Source organism: Alosa pseudoharengus, unplaced genomic scaffold (assembly GCF_046254945.1).
Source record: "Alosa pseudoharengus isolate Yale_2024_CS ecotype anadromous, Long Island Sound unplaced genomic scaffold, YU_APseudo_1.1 YU_APseudo_1.1_scf_3, whole genome shotgun sequence".
Lineage (NCBI taxonomy): Eukaryota > Metazoa > Chordata > Actinopteri > Clupeiformes > Clupeidae > Alosa > Alosa pseudoharengus.
This window is the reverse complement of record NW_027468718.1, coordinates 43,159,567-43,184,770: the sequence shown is the minus strand read 5'-3', so window position 1 is coordinate 43,184,770 and position 25,204 is coordinate 43,159,567. Positions and strand designations below refer to the sequence as shown.

The following is a 25,204-nucleotide window of genomic DNA, read 5'->3' as shown; positions in this document are numbered from 1 at the left end:
TGCTGAATTTTCCTGAATGTGCATTGGATATGCGAATGAGCGATTGGAAACCCTGCCATTTGCCTTGTCAGTCTACTGACTGACATGTAGTCAGTGGACAAACGTTTGTACATGATGCTGCATGACTGATATATAAGTCTTCCCCTACACTCACAATGCATGTTACAGATGGAGAGGATATCGTAAGATATCTCGAAAATACTTTATTTACTTGCAAATATGAGTACAAGACCACTGCATGGGATAATGGTGAACGTGTTGGCATAATCAAATTGCCAACATGACCAAATGGAGGTGATGCAGCTCCAAAACGGACACTAAGCCCTGAAGAGGTAACGAGAACAATGAATGTGGCCCTTCCACCACATTAATAAGGTAAGAGTCTACACGCACTGCAATGCTATTTTCAGAACAAGCCCACAGTTGAAGTACGACCTCATTTAGAGAGCTACAATTAGACTGGAAGGTGTGAATGATGTGCTGCATCTGTGATATACTGTATCTGTACTGTGTTCAGCTGAGCTCAACTGGCTCGCCGTTGAGTCTTGTGTTGTCATGGCAAGGCTGACCATGATCCATAAAATGGTGTTTGGTAGTGTCCCAATTTTTACTACTATTATTATTATATTATTACTAAGGTAAAGGACACACACAATATTTGCACTCGTAGCAGCATAGCAGATCTGTGTCCTTATACATTTAAGATTGTTCAGTGGAACAAGTTAGACAGACAAATTAAAGACATTTCCAGCCTGAACTTTTTTAAAAATTGAATCAAGGCCTGGTTACTAACGAGGGTAGCTGAATAGGTAGCTCATTTTTATTCATTTAAGAAAAATGTGTTTGTTATGTAATTGATTATCACACACTCTGTGAGTGTGTTGTTCTGTCCTGGTGTTATGTGTTGAGGACCACAATGGAAATAAGTCCTGGACTTTATTGTGTTTTTATCCTCGATTGTATCTGATGTGATGTCCATGTGTTAGGCATTCTTGATACAATTAAATAAATCAAATCAAATTCAAAATCAAGCCTTACAAATCCCTGTCCAAGATGTCTATTCAGCAATGATTATGTGTGCATAACATTAGGAAATGGCAATGCATGACTGCAGTCATCACTGAACATATTTGAACATTTAAAAGGTGTCTTTAGACTCACAGTCAGTAGTTCCTCACTCTGCTTTAGTGTCTGCTTGAGCTCGCTGAACTGGAACTGCAAAATGCCATGGGCATGTTTCTCCCGCTCCAGTTCCTGTACACAGATGTGGAATTAGAATGGAATACTCACTTCATAGATGAAGCATCCTGTATCCTACATAGGTTTTTTCAAGTCAACAATACTAGTAACAATAACATGTAGTACAAAAAGGTTATGGCCTTAAGGGACTCTTTCCACAAGTGTGGATGTGTCCCATTGATCCAATCCTGTATGGTTAGACACTAGGAGATTATGTGAAGAAGATAATGACCAACAGAACATGGTCTACCCCCTAAATAGGTCTTAATCTCCTGCCTCACCTTGGCCTTTTCTTCGTACTCTCGGCGTGTCTCAAACAACAGCTCTTCCAGCTCCATGAGCGAGTCCTTCTGAATGTCCACCTGGTACATCAGGTTGCATTTGTCATTGTCCAGCTGGGCATTGGACACCATGGCTTTACGATACTTCTCCTCCATCTCTGTGAGAGTGTCCTGCAGACAGGGTTATGGTCAAATACAGCCTCCATAACACACACACACACACACACACACACACACACACACACACACACACACACACACACACATTCACAAAAACCACCAATATATAATAACATGTATATAAAAACATGGGTAACAAACCTGCATATACGTGTGAATGCATAGACTGTCCCAAAGAATGTTTCATGTATTTGGATGTATTTGGATGTGTTTAGATCTGTACGAAGTCTGTATCATTCTTCTGTAACATCATGATAAACATCATAATCCATGCTAAAGTCTGTACCAAAACCCTTTCATGGACAACATGAAATGACCATGGGAGGGGTAGAGAGTACAGTGATGAATGGCATGGATGAGTGGACTGAACCAAAGACCAGACTTCCAGAAACAGGATGCAAATGAAAAGGACCAGGCACCATTTTTATGGCGCATTTCTATCTCAGTCCAAGAAGGGGAAACATGCCACTGAGTTTCATAACAGACATGCATCAAAGAGAGGCTAAAGGTAGGCAAGCTACTCCAGATAGACTACATCTGGGATTCATTCAGTGCTTCATTTCTACTCATGATTAGACATTGAAGTCCACATAATAGTGTGTCATAAAAACGAAAACGCATCCATGAATAAAGTTCACTTGCAATCTAACTCCTAATTCTGGACTTCAAAGGCTTGGATATGATTATGGAAGCTATCTTAGTCCATTTCAATCTGCAGCCACATTAGGTCACAGTCTTAAGATGGATTCGTCAGTTCTGTGCCTATCTAAGGAATAGGTAGACTATTTTCTGACGTCTGCATTCCACATACTCAACACTCTACTCTGGTGACGCCAGAATTTCCAGCCAATATGGACACCACTCAGCTTATTCCTCTCATCAAAAATAACCCTAATACACTCCATAAAAAAAACAAGATGCGATGTGCAATGTGAGCCACCAGGTCTTTACTAGTTCGTCCACGTTTGGCTTTGAGTTTTCTGGGTACCTTGAGTTCTTTGAGGCTCTGCATGTACTTGGCCTCCACATCTTGGATTTGATCCTTAAGTTCGTGAATCTCCTGGGGTGCAGCAGAGCATGGAAGAGTGCAGAATGAGAGAGAGAGAGAGAGAGAGAGAGAGAGAGATGAGGATGGGCAGGGTGATGCGTCATGCGGCTCAGGCATTAGTGCTGAGAGAGATTGCATGGGAAGAGAGGGTGGTGAGAGACCAGCTGTGCGGAGCAAACAGAAGGAAAAATGTGTGCCACACTGAGCTATGCCTGAAGCTCAACTTTGCACTTAAAACTTTTCAACAATTACAAATAATTCACATTATGTATGGTATCTGGATATTTCCATGACATGTTATGACATTTATGAAAAAAAGTAATAATATAACAATATATTGTTAACTTTCCATGTTAAGCATACTTCCATCTCTTTATTTACTTTTTGGATCACTTTGATGGAAAACCTGTTTGACAGTGTTTAACGCATCATCAAAAGGCCTTTTGTGCAGTGTATAAAACATCCTCAAAAGGCCTATCCTGTGTGCTACCACAACCACAACCTAACATATGTGCAACGGCTACATTGTTCACAGTAGTGAGCTGTGTGTTTTTCAGTGTGAGTGGGAAACGGCAGAGGATAAGGGTTCACAGGAAATGACAAAGCTAAGACGGGGGAAACATGATGAAATGGTAACACTTTAGCAGAAGGTGCACATGTTAGGCATTAAGAATAGACATGAAACACGAGATTGGTGGCAGGAACTAACTATTTTCTTGGAGGGGGGGGGTCAAAACTACCTTGATCTCTCGTATGGAGGTCTCTGTGTCAAAACTACCTTGATCTCTCGTATGGAGGTCTCTGTGTCAAAACTACCTTGATCTCTCGTATGGAGGTCTCTGTGTCAGCAGTGATGGACGTGTCACCGCTGTCTCTCCGAGAAGAAGTCCCGCCCAGCGAAGCGAGAGTGGCTGAGGAGATGGTGGAAGCTCTAGACCCCTGAGGATACACCATACTGATCAGTTGAAGTACACACTGGGGGCCTGTACTTATAGCACATCAGTGTGATTGCTTAGTATTGATTGAAACAGGCTGTGTGAAACAAGCTTAAATATTCAACCTTATTACAAATAATATTTAAAACATTTCTACCTTCTCCAAATAGTCTCTGTCTAACCGATCATCCACCTGTAGACAAAGAGGAAACAGGAAGTCAGCTTGCTATTTTGATTATTTGAAACGGGGAGATCATACGCGATGGCCAGGACAAAGCCACTTGAGCTCTTAGAAGCAACACTCAGTTGCCATGACAAACATTACATCATTGAGTCTGACCCGGCCATTGTGAGGATGCTTAAGGAGTGGACAAGGCAACTCCCTCAATGTCCAGAGAATTGAATACAGATGTCATTAATCAAACAATACATACACATCCAAAACAAACGATTTCCTCTGAGAACTAACTTACTGAAATGAAAAAAAAAAAAAAAAAAAAAAAATTAGTACTTTATTGTAGGATTAGTTCTAAACATGTGTCTACAATGGTAGTAACCCATTTTCATGAGTAGCACACTTGCATAGTCACATTAGAGCAGTTAAGTTAACAACTTGGATCTAGCTTGTGGATGCATGACATAGTAAGCACCATAATCCTGGGCTTTGCAGTTTCATTGACATACTTCTACAATGCAGCAGACCAGCAGACCAGCAGGCCAGCAACTCTTCACACAAAGCAGATCATAATTAGTATATGATCAGGGTTAGGCTTGGAAGCCTGAGGCCTCCAGCTAAATAAGAAAGGGCTGAATTCTGAAATATAAAACAGCCATTGCCATTGCCATGCCATTGAAGCATCTACAGAACAAAATCAAGCCATTGAAGTTATCCTGGATTCATGTCATCATGCGGTCTCATCACAGTCAGCTTCCAATAAGAGCCTTCTCTCAAACACACACACACACACACACACACACAAGGATCCGGCTCGCATCGACCATGCGGTCACTCCCGAGTCTCACCCTCCCACTCACGTCCGACAGGTCGGGGATGGTCACGTGGTCCAGGTCCCTCGGCAGGCCGCTGGTGTTGGCCGCACTGCGCAGGAAGCTGGCCACTGAGCCGCCGCAGTCCTCCTGAGAGCCAGCAGGGGGCAGCATTACCACACCACACAACCACACTCACAGCGCCAGAGTCCAACCCACACATGGGACAGTGCACACTGGAACAGCCCCAGAAAGGGCTCATTCAGCAAAGCCCTCAGTGGCAGCAACTCAACACAAGCACTCAGAGTATCCCTGTACTGGCCAGGACTGGATCAGGTAACGCGCTGACAGACCACTCTAACCCACATTCATTTAAAACTTGAATTAACACTGAAAGGTGTCATTGACGAGAACAATTCTCTCGAATACACAAGCGTGCATTAGCACCTGCCCAGTGACACTGACACACACACACACACACACACACACACACAGGTCTGAGACTACAAACTCTGAGCACCACCTCTGTATGATATAACCCGGTTTGAATCTAAGTTGTTAAGTGGTGGTGGGGGTGGCACAGGCTATGGGGGAGAGAGAGAGGTGGGGGGGGCAGACAGATGGAGCTCACCACTGGGCTGGCACAGGCTGAGCTGGCCCTGGAAGACGTCCTGGAGCTGGAGCCCAAGAAACCACTGTATTCGGATGACTGGAGAATACAAACATACACGCACGCAAGCACGCATGCACACGCACACACACATACACACAATCACACACACACACACCCACACACACACACACACACAGACACACACACACACAAGCACGCACTCACATACACACACACAACTTTGTTAAAGAGGATAAACAGTGGGCCACTCTCAAACTGCCAGGACGATCACAGACAACCAGATGTAAATATCTGGTCCCAAAATATCTGGTCCCACACCAGCAGAGACACAGACAAACCGCAAACCACTCTCCGAGCAAGAGCTAAACTCACATACCGGCCCACAACACACTAACACAGTCCAGACCAGACAGGCCCTACAACATGGACACAGGCTGATGCAAAACTCTCCATGAGAAAACTCATGCTCTGGTGACACACTCACATTACACACCACAACAGCCAATGCAAATGACGCAAACCAGATCTGATAACACAAACAGGCATCGAGTTGGATGCCTCAACAGGTTTGGGGGCATACGTATATCTATACAGACAGGCCTACATGCATGCACAATGTCTGTAAGTTTGACAACTTGTATTAAGAGTCAGCATAACAAAGAGTTCAGAACCAGGGGTTAAGGGAATTAGTAGTATGAAATCAATCCGTCTCAATCATCAATTACATGAGTACCAGTCACAAGTGAGTGCAGAGTGAGAGGAGTGTCATTTCAACCCTGGCACGTCACAGGGCACACTTGCAATACCACACTGCAACTCGATGCCACCATGCCAAGTAGGGGGAGGGATGCTTACTACGCGGGCGGCGGAGCCGGCGTATCGGCGGGAGCTGGCGCTGCTGTAAATGCTGTCCTCGTACAGAGAGCCCTGGAGGCAGGAGAGACCACTGAGAAACACGTATACACACACACACACACATAGACCACACACACACACACACACACACACACATTCTACACTTCTCCTTCTCTTCACCTCCCTTTTTCTTCCTCATGCACTCTCTCCCTCTTATCTCTCTCACTTTGTCTGTCACATACACACACACATACATACACTTACCTCAGCTGTGGTGACTGGCATGTGACTGTTCTCAAATGACAACTTTCCATGCCCCCAATCAATTAAGAGGCCCAGTTTTTAAGGCACAGTAACATGAAGACCAAATGCTTAAAGGTGATGTCTGATAATCATACTGTATGTGCAATTAATATACAAAGCTGGGCATGCTCCTTTGGCTTCCTTGGCAGGAGTGATGACACTTTTTGCCCTAAACAACTAATGCAAGACCAGTTAAGAGGACCAATGTAGCCTGTTCATGTGGTTCAAGTAAGCACTACGTGGGTAAAGCACCAAGTGTAGCTAAGGGCTAAAAGTCACCAAAACAGTAGCAAGCATGGGCATTCCGCTGTGCATTCTGATTTATGTGGCGTGTCTTTGTGAGCTGTGAGTGTCTCAGAGACAACAGGAGGTGAAAGTGAGGCCTTCAGTGAGGTGACAGACACAGACAGACTGTGGGTGAGGTCAAAGGGCAGGGGTCAGAGGGCAAACTGAAGAGGGCTCCACTAACCCTGCGCTTCCTCACATAGTTGGTGGTGTCATGTAACAGTGATAACTACAGGAGAACGAGACACAGTAAGCTCATAAGAATCTCTCTTTAGGAGTTGAGGAGTCTTATGAGTGTCAACAAAACATGACAAACGTGGTTATCCTTGAGGAATTAAACAATGGCTTGACTAGTCAAACTTACATACACTTAGAGAAGACGAAAGAAGTTAAAGTTAAGCAAAGGCAACTGAAATCAACTGCATACACGATTAACAACTAAAGACTGATATGGGCAATAACAACAGAGCAGAAACATATTGTCTCCTTTAACTTTCAATTACAACCAACAGGGTCTCTGTTCTGGCTAACAGGAAAGAGGGAAAGACCAGGAACAGACCTGGTGTCCATTGTAGCTGGAGGTCTGCAGCCTAGAGGAAGGAAGGCTACTGTTGCCGTATAGGTCAGAGGAGCGATAAGATCCCTAAAGCAAGCCAATACATTAAGAGTTTAGACACAGATCTAGACAGACAGACAGAAAGACAATACAGAATGACATTCACAGACATAGATTAGTGTGTGCTGTCATAGTCTATGTTAATGTGGTATAGTCTGTGTTAATCTGGATTTGAATCACCAATTTAACGTGTTGTCCATCTGAGAGACAAGGGCAAATCTAAGACTCAGCAACACAGCACAAACAACATGATCACTCTGAGCATGGCACTCAGTTAGCAAATTAGAGAAAAACATGCAGAAGTTAATCCTCACTGTCTACCATATATTATGGATTACAGGTAAGGGAACAATGGAACATCTACTGGTAGCCATCCCCATTACTGCATTCACAAATTCAACTGAATCAGTCTGCTGTTAATCACATCAAAACTCAGCCAAAGACAAATCGGACGGAGCACACACTGGTTACACCAGAGGAGAGAGGAGCAGGCACTGGTTACACCAGAGGAGAGAGGAGCAGGCGGTGGGAAAAGCAGAACCCACCGGCTGCAGGTCCAGTTTGGAGGAGCGAGTGTGTCGGCTCTCATCACTGAGCTTGGAGCTCTGAGGGGACCGGACCGGAGAGTGAGGGGAGAGAGCGGTAGGAATCAACAACACACCACATCCCGACACAACCACTGCACGCACACACACACACACACACCCATACATACACACCCAACGCTAAGCCTCTGGGAGGCCACAGAGGTATCCACTCATATGAGCATCTATGCCCACTTGTGATTTAACCTCTCAAATAAAAACATCAGTGCAAAGAGGACACTCACACAGAAGCATGCAGATGAGAAACTGACCACACACACATTAGTTTGCTCTTACTGAGCATCACACGCATGACCAGGACTACTGACCCAGCCGGACACCGTACTGCAATCGTCATCATAACCATTGCTCTGTGGGAGGGAGAAAAGCACGCGGATGAGACGCGGTTGCCACGGTGCTTTAGGGGAGGCTGAATTCAACTTTGTTATCTACATACAGCTTTTGAATGTTTCTTCTTCTTTTTCTTGGACTTCTTGTGTGAATGTGAAGTAGAGCCCTGACATTTAGGGAAATCAATAGGGGAAATATGTTCAGAACTGGACAAGAAAATGACAAACGACGATAAGATACAATCAATGGTGCTAAAAAGGAAATTGTTTAATGATAGTGATACATTACTATATGACTAAAATACAAGTCTGGCGTCTGACTACCTAGTAGTAACAAAAGTCTTGCTCTAAACTTATCTTTCTACCTAGTAAAACAATTCAGATTATGAGAAATTATCAGAAAAGTTTCATTGGACTGTATTGCATTGGCTATTGTGTTTGTTGTTATTGAACAAAACACACAATTTAGAAGGATAAAATGACTTTAAATGGTCATGGGATACATTTATCTTGGAGAAATCTGGCACTCTTGATCAGCTTGTCCTTTAAATCGTTGAGCTGACATAATGTTTTTTATCTGTTGACAGCTGTTATTATTCCTTACATCAGAATACGAAAGTTCACTGGTCAGGTCATTGTTTTCTCTGGTCAGAGTTTGCCTCAGAACTTTACAATGTCCCACTACCTTCCCCACAATTACTGCTACCCTTATTTGTGCATCAAAAACAGTGAGTCTTGGAGAAAATCACTGGAGGGTAACATCATTGGTAGATTTACAGATAGAGTGCTTATTTGTCCCCAAAGGGAAAGTTCAGTGCCATTGCTAAGTCTGCTGTCTGAGTTAGTGCCACAGACACGAACCACATCACACTGTTATCACGGTAGTCGTGGTGAGTGTTTTTACCCGTTCGCTCCCGAGTCCTCCATATGCCCCGACAGCATCCAAATCCGACTGCATACAGGAAAAGGGGTGTCACCACAGGAGCTGCACCAGCTCCTCAAAACGACCAGCCAACCAGCCAGCCAGCCAGCTATATCTCACATAAGGAGTCCTTAGACTCAATCCATTGTCAACTATGGACACTACCAAGACTTCGACACAAATATATACGCAAGTCCACGGTCATGTCCATACTACATTTTAACTGCCAACCTTCAGGTGAGTTAATGTTTCTCCAAAGTGCCATCTTATTTGTATCTCCGATTGTGTAATAGAAGAGAACTGACCAATGGCAAAGGCAAGTCAAAAGCATCTGACAGAGAGATGGTGTACTGCGGTCAGATTGAGTAGAGCCTCTGCGGCTTGATTAAATGAAGACCAAAGAGGTGGAACTTACCCGTACGCTCCCTCGGCTACTAACGGACATTCGCTCCTCATCATCGGAGTTCTGGAGACAGAAAAGAGGAAAGAGTTTGGGCATGATTAATAGTGAACTAATAGTGAACAGTCACTACAGAGTGAACAAGCCACATACTGTATGTAGTCAATCATGTAGATGAGCTCTTACCTTTCCATACTATGCATAATTGCATGCAACAGTTACTTTCTTGCAAATGTTTTCACTGCACTACTACAGTTGCTAAATGGTTGGGAACATGATCACCAGCACTCAAAATATCAGCTTGTTCTACTCTAGTGATTTGGGGAATCCATCAAAAACTCTAGTGATTTGGGGAATCCATCAAAAACATTAGTGCATATTGCAAATGGGATTGAGGCAGCTGACCCTAAAAACTGATTGAAGCAGAGTAATCACATCAACAATCTAACCACCAAATAGATTGCACAGGATAAAGCAAACAGATTTTCAGTGGAGGGGGAACATGGAAGAGCAAAAAAATGGATGAAGAGCAAAAGAAATGTATTGATGGGTAAGATGGCGGGGGATACAGACCGAGGCAGGCCTCCGCGTGTGGCGAGAGTACCTCTCACTGTCCTCCTACGCCGATGAAGGGAGGAGAGAAACAGAGAGGTGGAGAAAGAGAGGAAACAGGTGAGGAATGGGAGTGAATGGAGGTGGAGAAGGAAGAAGTACACTTGGGCATCCAGCACACACACACACACACACACACACACACACACACACACACACACACATGCTCCAACAGAGAGGGGTTGCCACCAGGAATCCTCTCAGAGGGACAAACAACAGACATCACAACTTCATCAGACACCAGTATTACGGTATGCCAATGATTAAACCATGACTTTGAATCACTTATAACTGTGATGTATAAGCCCGGAATCACAACAGTGGGGGCTTGTTGAATATGTACCAGTGAGTATTTATCCATCACCTGCTACGGCACTCACACTGATGTTAGTCACCCAGCATGCAGAACTCAAGGGCAGACATCTCACTGACCAATGACAGCAGTGAATGCGTCTGACTACATTCCAGAATGAGCTTATTGACCAATGACAGCAGTGAATGCGTCTGATTACATTCCAGAATGAGCTTATTGACCAATGACAGCAGTGAATGCGTCTGATTACATTCCAGAATGAGCTTATTGTACCTCATGGTACAGTCAGTATTTGTCAATGCCACCGAGTGCCCATAACAAAATGTGTGGTGAGTGTGCAGGGCAGTGACAGTGCTGTGATTACATCTGGAGACCCATTCACTTTTCCGAGGAAACAATCCAGCTTTGATGCTGCTGACGCAAGTCCAGAAAGCATGCAGGCCTTCAGGCTCGTTTCCTTGGAACGTTTACTCACCCACATACCAAAACAAAGCACCGCTCCAAACCTAAACTAACGAAATATAGATGACGCACAAAGATGCATGCACATGCAGAAACAAAACACATGCATCATGGCATGCTTTCAGCAACAACAACAAAACAACAACAAAATAATGGCTTTGATGCTCTACATGTGAACAATGTGAGTGTCAATGGCGTATGGGTAAGGGATATATCAGGAGTGTTTGGCACTACTTTCACATTAAACACAGGGAGCTGGTGCAGGTCTACAGTACCATCCACTGCTCAATGTCACCCCATTTGTTGTCCAATCCGTAGTACTTCTAAAGGAGACAGGGAAGGAAGAGAGAAGACTACAGACTCAGCAAAAGTCAGCCAGGAAACAAACAGGTGACAGAACAAGAGAGGCCTCAAAGGAAATATGTAGCATGCTGAGAATGAGATGAAATGAAATGATAGGTGCCTAGGCACTTACGCAGCACTTCATATCATAATCACCATCCTTCTTATAGTCATACAATAGACACGCAGCAAAAGATTCAACCAAATGTTTTTTTTCTCAGACAAAGAAAGGCTAATGTAATATGGAATGCTACACAGGTGTCTCTGATCAGGAAGGCACAGGGTTGGGAATGTCCATGTGATATATAGTGGGGAGACGGGAGGAAGGGGGCCTACCTTCTGGACCTGATAGATCTACAGCACAGCATCAGGAGAGCAGCAGGGAAGCAGCAGAGCGGCCAGGGGAAACACAGACACAGACACAGACAGACACAGACACAGACACAGACACAGGAGAAGAAAAACAGGAATGCAGAGAGGAGTGATGAATGAAGGGAAACATTAATGAGCACTCATAGTTCAGGGGCAGATAGAGGACAGGAAATGAATGGTAAAACAGAAGAGAAGGAAGGGAGGGACACTTCTGCTTTCTGGGGAGGAAGGGGCGTGTTACTGCACAGCCATACTGTCAGAAACTGAGGCATGGACATATTCGAGATCACAGTGCAGCACATGTGACCTGGTTGCCAGGACACCAGGATTCTTTCCACGTCTGGCGGAGGTTTTCAGTCACCTGACCTCGGTAACCCTCGTCGTCTGAGGTGGGCCGGGCAGACCCCTCCCCTCCCCTACCGTGACAGCTGCCTGTCAGTTTGCCTCTTTCCGGAAACTTCTAGAGTTTTCTAACGGGCTGCGGAGCGTCGGGGGAGCAGCTGCTTGCTCAGGGAGCACTTCCTCCTGAGTCACGCTAGCCGCATTTTACACGCAGTGCCTTTGCAACCAGTCCACAGCCCTGACTGCACTGACAAATTACTTAGAGTGAAACCACTCACCCAAAACAGCTAATCCATTACTAACTGATTATGGCAAGTGGAGAGGAAATAAATAAAAACTCAACATGCAATGCAGTGACCATGCTGCAACAAACCTGCAGTGACCTGCTTTTTCAAATCTCACTCAAACGCCCAGAACACAACCACGGCAAAGCCAAACCTGTCTACACATTCCACTTGTATATCAACCACTGATACTAATACACACACATACACACAGCTGCATTATGTGTAAGGACGCTAGCCCATCTTTGCATTAACCCCTTCAATAAGCTTCTTTATGCAATACAGTAGGAGACTACAGACATAACCATATTAGTGAGGATGATCATTATATTGAGACAGAAAAAAAATGTAATCCATTAATCTAAAACGGAGGAATACAATTCCACTCACCATGCAGTCAGAGGAATTCTTCCAGGGAATTGAATTAAAGTGCTGATCCTATCATCTTCTTTCATCTGAGAGCTTACCTTGACCACACGTTACTAACTCCTCTCACTGGGGCTGTGCCCAGGCTCGCTAACCCTGTTGGCAACTCCTATGATTAGCCACACACACAAACTGGTGGCACTATGGTCTTTTAAACCGGCACCATCAAGAGGCACTAAGCTCGTCCATTTAAGATGGCTGACCATTAACAGTTAGCCAGACAGTATGTGGACACCTGAAAGCATAAAGGCTTTAACGTACATGTAGAGTCCAGTCACACCAAAACTTCCTCTCCTGCTAAAATGTCTACCATGTACTGCCTGCTGATCAACTAACTGTCTGCCGCTGTCTGTCCATTTAAAAGATACTCTCCCTTGCCCTTTCATGAAAAAAAGAGGCTTGACCACAGCCATGCAAACTGCCCTGATGTACACTGACTCGCTCTGCCTCTGCCTTCTGTAAGGCACACAGCCTGCGCGGTGTGGATGGTCAGGTGATCCAGGCGAGGAGTCCTCTGGCTGTCCTCCCCGGTCTTCTGCCTATCTTAATTCATGCCCTCCTATTGCTTACAGTGCCACCCACCCACCTCTGCCACCCAATCATCCATCCTCACCCCTCCCCCCCACTCCCAATCTTCTACTGTGCCGCCATATACCATCGTCCGCCACTGATTGCCCCTCTGCTGGGCCGCAGAGGCCTTGGCACAACCTTGGCGCTCCAGACACTCTCGCCCTCCACAGCACATTCTTTGGCTCTCCATCAAACCCCAGCGCCCAAAAACGGTCACGCTCTTCTCAGAGTCAGCCATTCTAAACAGGCCGGATTTAGAATTGGACTTGCCATCGCTTCTCCCCTTGAGTTCTGTAGCCGTTAGGGGTTTGGGAAATATGGTCTGACCACATGCTTTACCACTTCAGACTTACTAAAAAAGCATCGTAATGTGCACTGCTGTGCTATCAGGAGATACGTTGCCATCAAGGAATAGTAGCCATCAAGGTTAAGGGAACTTAATGGCTTACAATAAACACAACTGCTCAGACCACAACTCCTGACTGACCTAAATTGAATGATTACAATGAGCTAAGTTCCAATAAAGCCATTCAGTCTGATTATTTTCTTGAAAATCAAGTCGACCAACAACACAGCGGATCACTGTAACAAGTGTAACAATTGTAAAACTTTTCAACAACTTCCCAGTTTAAAAACAATTGAAATTCCCTTGACCTCTTCAAGACTAGAGTCAAAAACAACAGGCAACTGCTCAGTTGGAACTGTACCAAGTCCTCGTCACAACAGGCAGGTCACTTCTGGTTACCGCCTGCTGAGAAGCTATACATGACATGACCCTGGTCACTGTGTGAATTAACCAGACAGTCTGACTGGGCTGCCTCCGTACACTACCTGCAGTCTCACTAGGGCTGCGTATGGCTGCTTAAGCCCCCCCTCATGGCTCTGCTCTACCCACCTTCCTCAGCAGAGGGGTGCGTGGGCGATCGCTCAGCGCCGCCCGCGTCCCTCGCCCCGCCAAGCGCCTGCCAGCCGTCCTGCCGAGCTTGCGTTGCCCTCCCTCCCCCGCCACCTCCGTGCCATGCGCGGCAGCGGCAGCGGCAGCGGCGGCGTCGCGGGCCTCAGGAGCTGCCTGTCGGGTGCCGGGGGCCAAAGCGAGGATCCGAACGCTGACCGACGTCACCGACTCGCACGGAGAAACGAATTGCGCTCGGCGAGACCCCACCTGTGAAGATGGGTCTCAGTTGAAGAGGTCCTAGGGTAGGCGAAGCACCTTGACCCGCGCAAGGGTGGGTCTTAGGGTGAAGTCAAGCCGAACGCCATGGGGTCTTTGTCCGACAGGTGGAACGTCAACAGAAGGTTTGTCGAGGGTTTTTCGAGTGAGCCGAGCGAAAACACGCCGTGGGGCAGTGCAAAGAGCACAGCCTGCTAATCTGCTTTAGGACTTGGCAGGAGGTTTAAAGCTGCGCGCGCACACACACAAAACACACACACACACACACACACACACACACACACACACACACACACACACAAACAGACACACACACACACACACACACACACACACACACACACACACACACAGACACACAGACACACAGACAGACACACACAGACACACACACACACACAGACACACACACACACACACACACACACACACACACACACACACACACACACACACACACACAGACACACAGACAGACACACACAGACACAGACACACACACACACACAGACACCCATACACACACACACACACACAGTGACACACACACACACAGTATGCACCCAAACACTGCCATACACCTCCTGATCACACTGGGCTTAACCCTCAGTGATGGATAATCCCTGCAGTGTGACCACGTATATGTGTGTGTACGTGTGTTTGTGACGAGGTGTGTGTGTGCATCAGGATTGCATAAGGGTGATTGCCCATATGCATATGCTGGCCAGTAAACATAGACATGTCCATCCCCAGCCAATGGGCTTTCAGAGAGAGAGGGTATACAGTTCCAGCATACCCAAGAGGGTTTAGACTAGAGAGACATGTTGAGGGAATGGTTGAGGACTTCAGTAGTGTGGTATTTGAAGGGGCTGAGTTTAAAAGGGTAGATATAATCCTCCCTCGGAGTCCATCCACCTGTGACCACAAGTGACCTCTTCTGGTCCTGGCAACAGCTGCCACAGGCTGGACGGTGCTGATTCACAAATGGCCGACGACATGCTCCTCCACTTACTGTGTTTTCGTGCTCATACAAAATACATTCAGTGGGATTCATTGAGTTTCTGCTGGCAAGGATATTAACATGGTTTCATGTAAATGTTGTAATTCTTGAGAAATAACAGGGTACTATTTTAATGAAAACAGGAGTATAAAGTGGCAGTGTAGGAATTTGGCCTGCTAAAATTCAATGGAATTTGGCTACTAGCGATCTACTAGCTTCCCTGAGCATCCCTCTTCTAACCATCAGGCTGTGCCTGCATATCATACCTTCCCTAACTGCAGTAGCTCCACACATTCCTCATGTTGTTTATGTTACAAAGGGAGTCTACCACTGCTCTGGTGCCGTCTCATTAGTCACTAAAGCTCCAAGGCTTCAATATGCTACTCCACATTACATCACATCACACACCACAGCCCACTGAAAGTGCTGCTTGGATGAAAGAGATGGACACTGGGCAAGTACACACTTGGCCTCACACACACACACACACACACACACACACACACACACACACACACACACACACACACACACACACACACACACACACACACACACACACACACACACACACACAAACACACGCACACGCACACACGCACACACACAAACACACGCGCACGTTCACCATGTCCACCAAAGTGCAGAAGACAGGCGTGGCTACTGAAACACACCTCTCTGCAACTTCTCTCATCACAGTCACACCTTCCACGGAAAGCATGACTAAACCCTCCATTAAAAAGGATTCAGACTCTCCTCTAAACTAGAGCCACTGCAACACTGAGAGATTCTTTATCCATTAACCCGCTCCTACCAGAGGGAGGCCATAAAGCGTCACTTTAAAGAGGCCCCCAACTGAGGCCCTATGAAGGGACATCTCCAGCTGGGCCCTATGAAGGGACATCTCCAGCTAAAGAGGCCCCCAACTGAGGCCCTATGAAGGGACATCTCCAGCTGGGCCCTATGAAGGGACATCTCCAGCTGAGGCCCTATGAAGGGACATCTCCAGCTGGGCCCTATGAAGGGACATCTCCAGCTGAGGCCCTATGAAGGGACATCTCCAGCTGAGGCCCTATGAAGGGACATCTCCAGCTGGCTTCCCAGTGGCCCGCTGTCGCTCTGCAATCAGACAGCAGCACATACACAAACAGGGCACCAGCAGCGACCGGCAGACCTCACACCCAGCATGTCCAGCCCTGCGATGACCCCGTCAGAGAGCCAGCAGCAGGCAGGCCATCACTCCGTGCAGTGGGAGGACCACACTGGGAGGGGAACAACTCAGTTTAGGTAACAACGAGATAATTACTGTAATTGTGCTGCATGTGAGTGTTGGCTTAAACGGTTGTGCTGACGGAATTATGGCGACGGTGGGACGTTCAAAGGCCTAAAGGGCTTAAAATCCAAAGAAAAGGAAAGATAAAAGATGACTGCACAGTGCAAACACCCCAGCTGCTGTTGTCTCAACTGAAGAGAGAGAGAGGGGGAGGGGGCTGTCCCGTACAGGCTATGGGAAAGCTGTTGCGATTCTGAGTTCTCTCTTTTTTTGGTGAGCTAAATCTTCGAACCTCCTGCAGGAAGAGTGTGGATATCCCCTAAGGCCAGAGGAAGAGATCAATTACACTGCTCTCTGACATCAGTCAGAAGTGAATGGACTTTTGCAGATGATCCCTAAAATCCCATTAAAAAATCACCTACTCCTAATAAAACTGTCGAGCACTACTAAATAGAAAAAATCTGTGTATTGTGTAACCTCTCTCTCTCTCTTTTGTGTTATAGCTGTCTGTACTGGGATGAGAACATGGAATTTAATTGACTATTCAAACTAGACTATATTCAATTCCACTATATGAGGGTGAAGGGCAGCTGTACACACAGTGGGCCAAAAGGCCAGTGTTAACTATGTCCTGTCAACAGTTTGACTGCTTTGGCACCAGACGAGGGGATGTCACGAGCCTGAAACAGCACATTCGAAAGGAAAATTATCCATTCTTCATTTAGAGGTCCCAACCCTCCAACTACAAAAGTATCATGTAATTGAAAGCACTACAAGGTTATTTAAGGAGATGGTCCCATGGCGTGCATTTATGTGTGGTCTTGTGGATCCAGCATGTGTGTGTGTGTGTGTGTGTGTGTGTGTGTGTGTGATAATCACCTCTTTCTGTTGCCTCTCCAGCTCCTTCATGCGGATCTCTCTGGCTTCTGCCCGCGCTGCCCTCTTGGCTGCCAACCTGGCCTCCGCCTGGAGAGAGAGAGAGAGAGGGAAAGAGGGTAGTGAGAAAGAGAAAGAGAGAGAGAGAGAGAGGGAAAGAGGGTAGTGAGAAAGAGAAAGAGAGAGAGAGAGAGAGGGAAAGAGGGTAGTGAGAAAGAGAAAGAGAGAGAGAGAGAGAGGGAAAGAGGGTAGTGAGAAAGAGAAAGAGAGAGAGAGAGAGAGGGAAAGAGGGTAGTGAGAAAGAGAAAGAGAGAGAGAGAGAGAGGGAAAGAGGGTAGTGAGAAAGAGAAAGAGAGAGAAAGAGAAAGAGAAAGAGGGTAGTGAGAGAGAAGGGAAAATGAAAAGTGAGAAAGGTAGAACAGATGAAAGGATTGGCAGACAAAAACAGATAAATTGAGTCGGTTGGTTATAAGCCATTTCAGACATGCTGAGATGGTTAAATAGAATTTGTTAGCAATGCTCTAAAAGCTCACAATTTTGGCATGGGATAGCAGTGATTATAGGCCCAGTAACACCCTAACATCTGGACATGTTAGTGAATAATCCACCAAAAGCAAATCACTTTTCACTTGTGTTTAAAATTCAAAGTCAAAATGGTCAAATAGATCTATTTTCACTATGGAAATTACATAGAAGCAATTCAGTGCACCTCAAATAGAACTATGCAACCTGGCAACATGCAAACCATATGACATCTGTACTCTTCATTATGCAAATCAAGCCTCATCCGTTATAGGAGCTCAACTAGAATGACTAGTGTGTGTGCGTGCGTGCGCGTGCGCGTGCGTGTGTGGTCTAAACATGCTCAGTGATCTAGAGGTATAATTACTTAACCACATGTTTGTATGTGTTGCTGTCTGGGTCCACACCGTGTTTACATGCTAATGCTAACCAACGCACAGGGATATGTTTACAAGAGTATTGGTTTTACTTGAGTGATAGATACAGTAGTGTGTGCATGTGTGTGTGTGTGTGTGTGTGTGTGTGTGTGTGTGTGTATGTGTGTGTGTATTAGTCAGTGCATGTGTGTATGTGTGTATGTGTATGTGTGTGTGTGTATTAGTCAGTGCATGTGTGTATGTGTGTCTGTGTGTGTGTGTATTAGTCAGTGTGTCTGTGCATGTGAGTGTGTGTGTCTATGTGTGTGTGTGTGTGTGTATATTAGTCAGTGTGTGTGTGTGCATGTGAGTGTGCGGTGGCAAGCATGTGTCTCTGAGTGTATGAGCATTTGATTTAGCTCCTGACAAGTAGGAGCAGCTCCTTTTAAGGAAAAGGCTCTGTCTGTGCTCAAGTGAGTGTGTGAGTGTGTGAGTCTGTGTGTGTGTGTCTGTGTGTGTGTGTGAGTGAGTGGGTGAGTGAGAGCACTTCCTTCCTGTTACTGACGGCAGCAGAATGTGGAGGGGGGCCAAGTGGCCTTGAGGCGGGGACAACAGTGCTCTCGTCCAATCAATGAAGGGGAACCGGCATGACCCTACCCACCCCCTAACCACCAGTTTCCTCACAACCTCATGCCAGAGTGGGACACTAAAAGTGCACATTTGTATGCCCAAACAGATATGACTTATTCTATTACACTCATATACCTTTATATCTATTATCTGCTTTAATGCTTTCTGGAGGTCAAAGAAGTCTTTTCCAATTAACCAGCTGATGAGAGAATCTCTAAACATTTAGAGTTTTATCTGTTGCCCAAACATTTCCTGTGAGTTTTCAGTCTTTCGACTACCCACCCTTTCACCCCTGACCTCACCACCTCCCAGAATGCATTTCTCCACCACAGCGTAAAATGTCAGCGTCTCAGGGACCTGCCTTTCCTGGCGAGGCTTCTTACGGGCTTTCCCAAGGAAGCAGCTGCCTGGCTCTAGATAGATCACACTTGTGAGAGGTCCATGATGCTGAGCTCACATCAGACGCAAACACTCTCCAGGTCCGTGCAGCAAACTGCCTGGCCGGTCACAAAGGAGCTTTCTCCCTCCCTAATGGCATTATGCATGCTGGGGAGTGTCTCTCAGCTAATCAAGCAAACAAGCCACCACTTGCACTTAATCAAAGCACTATGGCCACTTTGGTATTCAGGACATCCCGTACTGTCAGGGGAAAACTTGTTCTATTTTTTAGAATGTAGGGCAATTCTAAATGTGCAATGTCACTTTGTAAATTATGTATGAGGCAACACTGTCAATTTCATGAGTATACCAATAGTCTCGTAAAAGTGAATGGGTGTTGTTGGGATGGGTGTGGATGTTCATCGACATGAGTCTACAGTAATTTCCTGTGTATAAGGAATGATTTTACACATGAATTGTGTAAAAGAACGTAGTGTTTTATGCAAACAAACAAAAACGTACCGCACCCGTGTATTAACTGCAGTTAATTACTTTACCTTATGTCACAAAATACTATGAATTAGAATCAATTTCATCCAAAAGAATAACAAAGAAACTAAACACATTCCCATGTATTGTCGTAATACATTCCCACGTATAGTCCACCCCTGTGTATTGACCTCATAGCTGAGGAAATTGAGCCAAATCAATGCATAATCTTGGTTAATGGGCACAAAGTTGCGGCATGTGAATATACTGACTCTAAACCCTGTGTTGTAACAGTGGTGTGCCTAATGTGATGTGGACAGTTCAGTCAAGTTTCATGGTCTGGGAGTCAGTGGTCAGAGTCCACAGGATATAGCCAGTCAGTGGGCCAGGAAGTGATGACATCCTGAGCAGTGTCTGTCCTCACCAGAGCCTCCGTCAGCAAGGAGGAGTGGACGCCATGCCACAGCCACTAGAGAGCACCGTTTCCCACGCAGGCTAGAGGCATGGGAGAGCTCAACTTTCTGGGACGCAGACTAGAGGCATGGGAGAGCTCAACTTTCTGGGACGCAAGGACAACTGTCAGCCTGTTTGTTCAGTTCACAGGATCAGGTCATGCATACATTAGGGTGTCTTCACAATACGCAAGATCAAGTAGACTAAAGTCAAGTCTAAAGGCCCATTCACACCAAGAACGATAACGATAAAGCCCAGCTAAAAAGCCTTAATGACTTACATTTACTTATACAATACATGGCGAAAAAATGCCAGAGCGAGAATACTCAACACTTAATTGGACAAATATATAATATTCTACAGGAATGTGGGGCTGAAAAGTTAGATCACATTAAGGATAAGTGGGAGCAAGAATTGAACAAAACCATTAGTGAAGAGGAATGGAAACAATGCCTGAAAGATATTAATATTTATACTAGATCCCCCTACTGGCAGGAATATGCCTGGAAGATAAATGTTAGATATTTCTTAACACCATCAATAATAGCTAAATACACGCAAACCAACACCAGCTGCTGGAGGGAATGCGGTGTAAACAACGCTGATTATACACATATATTTTATTCTTGTAATAAACTTAATAAATATTGGCAAGCGGTTCAACATCTTATGCGAGAAAAACTATGTAAAGACGTGTCAATACAACAACACAATGCTATTCTGGGCATAAGACCCGAAGGACTGGAAAAGGGACACCTCTACCTCTTTTGGATCTTTAGAATAACAGCCCTTAAACAGATAACAAGGAATTGGAAAAAAGTAGAACCACCTAGCACTGACAAGTGGTTGGAAAGTATAGAGGAAATGAGAAACATGGAAAAAATAACTTATAGAATTAATAATCAAGAAGATGTATATGACAAAAAATGGGCCCTTTACTAATGTTAAGATGAGGAGCCATATTAAACCACGCTCATGAGAAATCAAGACTTTTTTTTTTTTACTTATTATTACTATTATGATTATGTCTTACTTGAGGTATACACGGGTGGGAAAAAAAAGAAAAAGAAAAATGATGGAAAATATGTTCACACATGAATGATCATGATTGTTTATGAATTCATTGAAACCTGAATGAACACAATAAAGTATAAAAAAAAAAAAAAAGAACGATAACGATAACGATAACTATAAACATATCGTTAAATGATGACGTTCACACATAACTAACGATAAGCATGAAGATGCTCTCGTTGGGTTAATAGAGATTTTGACGGTTAAAATGTGATGGGTTCTGATTGGCTATTAGAATAGCCAATCAGAACCCATCACATTTTAACCGTCACATTCATTAACACAAGGAGAGACTTTGCTTATCGTTGTTCAGTGTGAACGCTTTTATCGTTATGGTTATAGTTATCGTTATCGTTATCGTTCTTGGTGTGAATAGGCCTTAAGATTGGGAAATGTATTGCATATATTACTATACTGAAATTCTAAGGAGGTTTCGTCAGAAGGTTACAGAAAGTATATGTAGTCTACAACAAATTCAGCACTAGATGCCATGAGACTTAATGACTTAGTTAGGGGACTTACAATATATTTCTCTGTCATGTTGTCATGAGAGCCATCTTGTGATGCTGATGCCCTTGGGCCAAAAGCCATGGTGTAATATATTTAAAAATGAAGGAGAAGAGCCAAAGAAAGCAACAAAGTAACCAAGTGTGTTTTCTGCTTTTGATTTGTTTGCTTTTAATAAATCTGTACAAAGTTCTGTACAATGTCCAACTGCCACTTTGTTGTTTGAAATGAGACCTTTGTATTGCAGTTCCGTCTTCACAATATCCCCACTCAAACCACAGGGAGCAAACAACTCCAGGCAACGCTATAACTTCACACATACACACACACAGACACAGAGACACACACACACAGATACAGACATACACACACACAGACACACACACAGACACACACACACACACACACACACGTCCCTGGATGAGGACCCCTGATCCTGGTCTGAGGCAGCACTGTGTTGTGGGAGGTCTCTGTAGTCCAGACAGACACACACGAGACCCTCCAGGTCAAACATAGCACACTCAACAACCGGCAGCCTCTGTACAGCGTCTGTTGCCATGGAGCATGACAAAACACAGGAAATGCATAAAATATCTGAACATGTCATAGCAAAAAAAAAACCAGTACAATATAATCTGATGTTTATATGAATGTTGGTTGGTATGCTGCTGGTATGCTGGTTTGACTCACTATGTGACAAGTATAGAAAAACGCAACACCCTAAGTATGTAAGAAAACGGTCAGTAATATTGAAACCAATGTAACTGCCTGAACACACACACTCAATAAGTTGAGCGCATGTTGGGTGCTTCTAGAGAAGTGAGAACAAGGGCCTGTTAGCTCATTTGCACTCTTTAGCCTCTCCGACAGTTGACTCATTCACAAGTCTGCCTCACACACCCTTTCCTGTGCTGCTCACGGTCAAAGACCACATCCCCACTTCAGCACACTATCTATACACCACATACCCCATCTAACAGAGTTGCATATCTGCAGTTAAGCTATCAGAGCACAAGACTGTATCTCTCTGGAGACCAGCACACCTGCGGAAACACACACACAGTGAGAAACTTGCGCTCACACACACACACACACACACACACACACACACACACACACACAGAGACACACATGCTACCTTCCTGCAGCTCTCAAAATAGAGCATGATGTCAGTCTCAGTCAGCATGTGGAAGCCGGGGTCGTCCACGTTCCCACACATCCCTGAGGCCGATGCACCTTCCTGGGGCTCGCACCCTCCCAGAGACTAACGGGGCTCGCACCCTCCCAGACTTACGGGGCCGGGGATAGAGGGATGTTCTCTCTCTCTCTCTCTCTCTCTCTCTCTCTCTCTCTCTCCTCTCTCTCCTCTCTCTCCTCTCCTCTCCTCTCTCTCTCTCTCATCACCATCCTCTCCTCTCCCCTCCTTTCTTCTCTTCTCCTTCAAAGCTATTTTTACTGACCTACATGGACCGGAGTTCTATCAATATCCAGAAAATGCTCTAATTCAGCGTTCAGAGTTCTGCTCTGTTCTGTTCTGTTCTGTGACTGGTGCTGCCGGGCCCTAGAGGGCTGGTTCAGTTCCCCCGCAGTGAGCGCACAGCCTCGGATATGCAAAGTGAGCCTGTAATGCGGAGTCCTTCTTCAGAGGACGTGACAGTGGGGGAGAGACGACCACGTCTGTCTGGGTCGGACACAACAGAGTAGACCACTGTCACTGTGCCTTGGGGCTGGCGGGCATGATGACACAGCTTGCATCAGACACAGCAGATCTAGCACACACAGGCTGCCTTCTCTCAACCCAACATGAGAATGCCTTAATAACAGACTGTTCTCTGTTGCTCTACCAGCAGCATGGCATTTGATTAATCAGGAATCTTTTCAGGAAACATCCCCCCCCCCAAAATGGCACCCTGATGTGGAACGGTCACCAGCCCGCATGGCAGTCCCGTGACTAATAGGAAGGACAAGAAATGCTAACTGCTACTGGACAACAGTAGGCCTATAAATGCATAATGTTTACTGGACTCTATATATATAACCTAGCCTTCCAAACAGTTTGTGCCCATTTGCATTGTAGCCATTGTAGCCTAACCCTATCAGATATGACAGAGCACTGGAGAAGACAAAAAAAGAGTAAACAACACATTGAATGACTTGCGAGCCACACTGTTCCACACTGTACAATTTCAAAGACTAAATTCTAACACTGATAAATGTTTTCAGGGAACAATCACCAGACAGTATCTCTAGATCTATCCCTGTATGAAGGAGCCTGGAGCAGAAGTGTAACATTCCTGAAAACAGTTCCATTCCATCCCATGGGTGCCATTCCCTCCAAGCAAAGGGGCATGCCTGTCTGTCTGCATCCTGTCTTTCAGAGAGTTAGCCATCTGCTGACAGCCACGAGAGGGTTTCAGTCCACTATCATGGCCACGGCTGACAAATGGCACAGAGTGAAATGCCAAGTCACCCAGCACTCCCAGTCTGTCCCACACACCCTGGGCAAGCCAGGCAGGCAGGCAGGCAGGCAGGCAGGCAGGCAGGCAGGCAGCAAGCCAGGCAGGCAGGCCCAGCAGCGGCTCTAATCTTAGGGCACGCAGACGGGACAATGGGCGGATGCTGGGAGAATTCCCCCGTACTGTATGGCACTGGAGCGCCACTAAACACTTTCACAACCATGAATGCGCAGGGTGGGGGGAAACACAGTCTCTCACACACACAAACAATCACCCGCATACACACACACACACACACACACACACACACACACACACACACTTCCAGGAGGACCCATTTCCATGGCGACTCTTGATTGCCGCCACATTTGCGACAAACTTCCCAACCCCTCACCAATCAGGGAGCCAATTGTTCCAGCTCACCAGAAACAACACACACACTCACACACATTTGAAAAGAGAATTGATGATGTGAACTTTAAAAATATCTCTGCCCCACCCTATGTGACAGACATAGAAACACTCTGTGCCCGAGGAAAAAGTCTCGAAAAAGCTTTCGTTATGTCAGGCTGCCATGTCAAGTAAACACAAACCCCTCAGTATATTAGCCTAGAAGTGGTCGATTTATACCCAAAAAAAGAGCTTCTTGTTTCCGAAGCCCTGTTTTTCCCCCCATG

The 25,204-nt window shown here is 45.5% G+C and overlaps 1 protein-coding gene across 21 annotated transcripts in view; it reads right to left on the bottom strand.

Annotated features, from left to right (window-relative positions):
- lrrfip1a (leucine rich repeat (in FLII) interacting protein 1a) overlaps positions 1-25,204 on the bottom strand; it is a 43,968-nt gene that overhangs the window by 9,994 nt on the left and 8,770 nt on the right. For 5 of the 21 annotated variants that reach the window (XM_076264354.1, XM_076264375.1, XM_076264362.1 and 2 more), the window contains exons 2-17: positions 17,666-17,752; positions 11,685-11,702; positions 11,282-11,329; positions 10,193-10,237; positions 9,635-9,685; positions 9,202-9,249; positions 8,405-8,464; positions 8,277-8,318; positions 7,909-7,968; positions 7,307-7,390; positions 6,160-6,231; positions 3,841-3,876; positions 3,565-3,687; positions 2,689-2,760; positions 1,521-1,691; positions 1,162-1,254 (exon numbers count right to left, since the gene is read on the bottom strand). In XM_076264354.1, the coding sequence (XP_076120469.1) occupies positions 1,162-1,254; positions 1,521-1,691; positions 2,689-2,760; positions 3,565-3,687; positions 3,841-3,876; positions 6,160-6,231; positions 7,307-7,390; positions 7,909-7,968; positions 8,277-8,318; positions 8,405-8,464; positions 9,202-9,249; positions 9,635-9,685; positions 10,193-10,237; positions 11,282-11,329; positions 11,685-11,702; positions 17,666-17,752 (1,110 nt within the window). Of the gene's footprint in view, positions 1-1,161; positions 1,255-1,520; positions 1,692-2,688; positions 2,761-3,564; positions 3,688-3,840; positions 3,877-4,718; positions 4,965-6,159; positions 6,232-7,306; positions 7,391-7,908; positions 7,969-8,276; positions 8,319-8,404; positions 8,465-9,201; positions 9,250-9,634; positions 9,686-10,192; positions 10,238-11,281; positions 11,330-11,684; positions 11,703-17,665; positions 17,753-25,204 lie in introns of those variants that run through there. The other 16 variants (XM_076264358.1, XM_076264365.1, XM_076264357.1 and 13 more) reach the window with 15 other exon arrangements.